The 5239-nt window shown below is 44.0% G+C and overlaps 1 protein-coding gene across 1 annotated transcript in view; it reads right to left on the minus strand.

Annotated features, from left to right (window-relative positions):
• Positions 1-2494: 2494 nt before the first annotated feature.
• The window catches only part of DNAJC1 (DnaJ (Hsp40) homolog, subfamily C, member 1), a 295976-nt gene continuing 293231 nt past the window's right edge, over positions 2495-5239 (minus strand). The window contains exons 11-12 of the mRNA XM_006869898.1: positions 4157-4608; positions 2495-2687 (exon numbers count right to left, since the gene is read on the minus strand). Coding sequence (XP_006869960.1) covers positions 2619-2687; positions 4157-4608 — 521 coding nt within the window. The 3' untranslated portion in view covers positions 2495-2618. The remainder of the gene's footprint in view (positions 2688-4156; positions 4609-5239) is intronic.

Raw genomic sequence — 5239 nt, forward strand, 5'->3', positions numbered from 1 at the left:
TCAGGATGTTCTGTCACACCACACTGACCCTCTCTGAATAACCCCAAAATCAAAACCAAATCTACTGCCATCAAGTCAATTCTGACTCAGCAGGATTGGGTCTCTGAGTGAGGCCCACACAGCAACGGATGTGCACCTTCTCCCCAGGGCACCCCCTAGCACTAAGGGTAGAAATTCCTGTATCCAGGGAATGTGTCTGACCTGGAAGATAAAGCAGTCACATTAACACAACCACAGAGGTCACACAACTTGCTGAGGTAGGCAGTGGAGGTCTGACTCCAGTGGAGGTCTGTCTGGGGGAACTGTGCTCAGCAGCAATAGCTGGGGCCTTGCACTCAGTGGTGCCTCAAAGGGGTGACCGTGAGGGCAGAGCCGTGTGAGCACTGGTGAAGCCAGTGGGAAAGCTGTCCTCAGAATGTGCTATTTCCAATATCAAATCCATTCTCACAAGACAAACTTATGCCCATTATTGTGACTATTCACAAGAAGTCAATTACAGGTAGTAAATACAATTTCCGAAACTAAGTTCCAAGTCCATCTACGAAGTTGCAAGAGCTGGTGGGCTGGCCCAGTGGGCTTCAGTTCTGGTGTCAAGTGGTAGGTGGAGCCTGGGAAAGTGCCTTTCTGCTGTGACATATCATGCCCATATTTAGTTCTCATGTAACATAGATAAGTTGACATAGCAGTATGCATCCACAGTTAACTTCTTCCCTTCAAAACACTTCTGGAGAGAAGAGGGATGGGGAATAGGACTGGCTTAAGGACCTCATAAGATGTGAGAACAAAGAGAAAGCTTCCTCGTGTAGGTAGGTGAAGGGCAGTGATAGGGAAGAGGTTCTTGAGTTTGGGGGAGTGTGTCTGTGGTGTGTTAAGCTGGAGGTTGGAACCCTGGTAGGGTTTTCATGAGTGTTGCTGTAAGGCCAGTGTTTTCCCCCTCGTATCATGAGTTCTTCCTGGAGGCTGTTTTGTGTCCTTGACCATCCTACCCCTCACATTGAGCCCCATGGGTCTCCTTCCTGTGCATGGGAGTCTGAGTAGCAATGAAGTCCTCTCCCAACCCCAGACTATTGTTCCTACTTTTTAACAAAATCCTCAGCTGCTACAGTGTCACCAGAAGACAGACATAGACAAAGATAAGAATTCCCTTTGGATTTCTTTTTACATGAGCTGTTGGGCAGAGCCAGTTATCAGCAGAAACCATGACTGGAGTCTTACTTCCTTACACAGGACTCTAGAAAGCACAAGATTGCTAGCATCTTTGGACCCTTTTTCCCCACTGGAAGAACTCAAGATATTTTATCAAATCATTTCCACTACATGTGTTCTGCTTATCTTAATGTTTTTCAAGTTTAGGCAATTTGCACTTATCAAAAAATTTCGAAACTCTGAACAAATGATTGTTGTTAAGAGCCGTGGAGTCAGTTCCAACTCATAGTGACCTGGTGTAGGGTCTCCGAGGAGCAGCTGATGAGCTCAAACCTCCGACCCTGCGGTTCAAACCGACCTTGCAGTCCAGCACATTAACCCACAGTGACATTTTGTGTTGTTGTTAAGTGCCATCAAGTCGGTTCTGACCCCTAGCAGCCCTGTATAGGGTTTCTGAGGAGCAGCTGGTGAGCTTGAACTGCCGACCTTGCAGTTCAAACAGCTTTGCAATCTGGTGCATTAACCCACAGCGCCACACCAGGACTCCAACCCACAGTGTCATAAACGATTAAAAGAGATGCTCCAGTGACCATGACAGTTCAAAGATAGTAAGAAATAGTTCAATATAAATAAACAGTTCAAAATAGTGATTTTTAACTTAGGTAGCGAAATGGATTACCAACTGGGCTGCTAACTACAAGGGCAGCAGTTCGAATCTACCAGCCGCTCTGTGGGAGAAAGATCAGGCTTTCTATGCCCATAAAGATTTACAGCCTCAGAATTCCCATACAGGGTTGCTATGAGTTAGAACTGAATCAATGGCACACATCCACCACCACCATTAAAATAAGACCCAATTTCATGAGTTCCTAGAAAGTTTCCTTCAAGGTTTCTGGAAATTCTATCAGTTGGGAAAATACTTCTACCAAGCAGTCTCAACTAAGTTTGTTACCTTATGTCCTTATTCATGTACATTTGTTTCTTAAACACACAAAGCTAAGGTAACCTCACATGGTTCTTCTTAACCAGCTAGCTGACACCAACTTTTTTTTTCTTTCTATCTCTCCCCAAGCAACTTTGTCCTGTTTCTCAATCCCCAATAGAGATGTTCACTTATGTGTACTCTGGTCATCGTTTCTTTAAAACATATTACGTCTTAATTCTTACAAATTAGTTCACTCAAACTTGACTCACTTCAAAAACATGTATTTGCCTAATTGTTAGAAAAGCAATATTCAGTTTGTTCCCCAAGAAAGTAAACTTTGTTATTAATGAAAGATGAGGGTAAATGCCCAACTCCCTTGTTTCCCTTTAACAAAATGTTGGTTTCAGCAATATAGCACAATTCATTGTTTATTTATTCTAAGGCACATGGACGTATAGAAATACTGAGGTACAAATGCGAATTTCTGCATACACTTTTAAAAATAGTCATTTTGGAAAATGAAAGTGAAAATCATCTTCCAGAATACTCAGCTTTTAGCTTGTTTTTTCTTTTGGACCAGTTCAACCAGCAACTTGTATCTAGCGATACAGTCTTCCTGCAGGAAGGAAAACAAAGAGGTGAAAACAGTGTGTGTACCAGTCAGTTAGCTTCTCTCAGGCTCTTCTTGCCATAAGGCTCCTTTGGGCCCGTGCTAATGAAGAGGTCTTCTGTGCATTCACTACACATGGGCTCCTAGGAAAACCTACAAAGGATCACTCTGAGTCAGAACTGACTTGATGGCACTTAACAACAACAACCAGCACATGAGATACTGGAGGGACAGCCTGTGCGCTGAGCTCACCTGCCAGGAAACCCCTGCTCCTCATGTCCTTTAACCCAAAGGCCCTGGCAGGTGAGTCAAGTCAAAGCTTAGGGGGAACACCTGCAGGGGTAATATAGATTGCTCATTGCTGCCTGGAAACAGAAAGGTTCCCCAGCCTCAAGGCAAGGAATTTCTGGTGTTCTGTCCTTAGGAATCCAGCTCCAGCTATCAGTGTTGATCCAGCGTACACATGTAGATGCCTGGGTCCTGATAGATGCTAGGACATCCAAGGGAGACAATGACTTCTGACATTCCACTTGGAAAGGCTAAGAGAATCTGTGCTCCCCACACAGATCAACTGCTAGTGGTCTGTTTCTCCCCGACGAACTCAACTTCATCATTTTAAAGGAGGTGATTGTTAAGAATGTAAAGGAACATCAGTATGCCCAGAGATACAGTGAGTGGAAGAGATGGGTGGTTCTGATTTTTCAGTGTCCCTGATGCCTCAGGTTCCATGAGGCTGTGTCAAGAACGGCCTGAGTTGAAGATCACCCCCAAAAGCTCTACAGCTCCACTATATCAGATCACAAGGCCAAGAACATTGGAGACTAGGGAGGGAGCCCCATCTTTCCACTTCTTGGGAGTTTTCACTTGAGAACTATATGAAGATTCGCTGTAGTGGATACCAAGAGTTGTATACTTGGAGAAAAGCCAATTCTAAGCCATCAAGTTTAGAGGATAAGCTGAATCAGAAATGTCAGTCTCAAGTGACTCCACAACTAAAAATACTGCCCTTGACAGAGCCTTTGGAGTGCCTAGGAATGAAAGCGAACTACGTCACAGAACTGAAGAGTCTTAAAAGCATGGTCTACCACACATCGCCCCATCGTTAAAGGCTGGTTACTAAACTAGAGATGCTTATGATTTTATGAAAACCCTCCCCACCTGTGTGAATGCTCAAGCAAGCTGGCTGGGTCATTGTGAGCGAAGTCTGTGCTCTACAAGCGGAATGATCTCTGAGGGAAATCAGCTGGCGTTTACAGTGACTATAAGCATTTACACACACTTATCTACTGAGTGCATACATTCACATGCTACAGGGAGAAATACACTGGAAGGGAATTGGTAATTATGAATCCATGTAAACAGTTACAGACAGAATATACTAGTAAGATGAAAGAAAAAATAGGTCGTACAGGCTGCAACCACTTCAGTGGTATTCTAAAACCAGTGCAGGCCTCTTTTTTTCTCTTGTCACCTACCTTACTCTTTGACGGGACACATTTGGCTATTTTGTCCCATCGGTCAGAAGATCCTTTTGGGTACTGCTGCAATGCTAATTCCAGAAGTTTCTGTTGATTCTGAGTCCATGGCTCCTCAGCAGCACGAATTCTCTCTTTTTTCTGGCTCTCCTCATCACTGGATTCATTTTGCTCTAATATATCAAAGTCCTTCTGCCTCTTTGCTCTGAACTTCTCTTGGGGCTCCGCCATTTCAAGCGGTCTGACTGGCTTCCGCCTCCGTGGTCGAGTTTCTCTGACCCCGGCCTCACTGGGCTCTCCGGCACCATCCTCAGGCTCCTCAGGATCCTCCTCCTCAGCCCGCCCCTCAGAATCATCACGCTGGGTGATGATGTCATCTGGCACGACCGTGGGGCTCTTTATGGGTTTGGAATTCTGAGCAGCTGACTTGAGTTCTGTGAATCTAACCATTCCTACGGAAAACAGCCACATACATTACACAGACGGTCAGTTCAGCAATCATGATTGCTGCTTGCCACACATGTACCATGCGCTAGGCATTTTGTCTAACTTATTTAATTTTCATACTATTCTATAAAGATAGCATTACCCTACCTTGCAGATGCCAAAAGTCAGACTCAGATTATACCAGGGGTGGGATTTGAACCAAGTTCTGTCTGATTCCTAGTCTTTTGTCTTTTTCACTACTCTGAGGAATAAAGCGTGTAAGTAGAATGGGGTTGTGATCAAAGACAGCAAAGATCTTTTGAGAAGTAAAGACCTGCTACTTATTAAGTAAGGAAGGATATTCTTCACATTCCAGGTAGTATAACTAAAATCAATCAGTCGATATGAACTCACTATTCTGCCTCTGGCAGGTATACAAGTAAATCATACTAATAGTTTTTTTTAATGTAAAAAGAGAAGTTTTATTAAAATATTTAAACCTTGAAATAAGAAGATCCTTTTGAAAAAGAACATTAACATCCTCTACTGGTGCTGTGGGTTAACGCGCTAGACTGCAGTCAGTTTGAACTGCAAGGTCAGTGGTTCCAGGTCACCAGCTGCTCCTTGGAAACCATACACACACACACACACACACAC

The sequence above is a fragment of the Chrysochloris asiatica genome, unplaced genomic scaffold (genome assembly GCF_000296735.1).
Source record: "Chrysochloris asiatica unplaced genomic scaffold, ChrAsi1.0 scaffold00137, whole genome shotgun sequence".
Lineage (NCBI taxonomy): Eukaryota > Metazoa > Chordata > Mammalia > Afrosoricida > Chrysochloridae > Chrysochloris > Chrysochloris asiatica.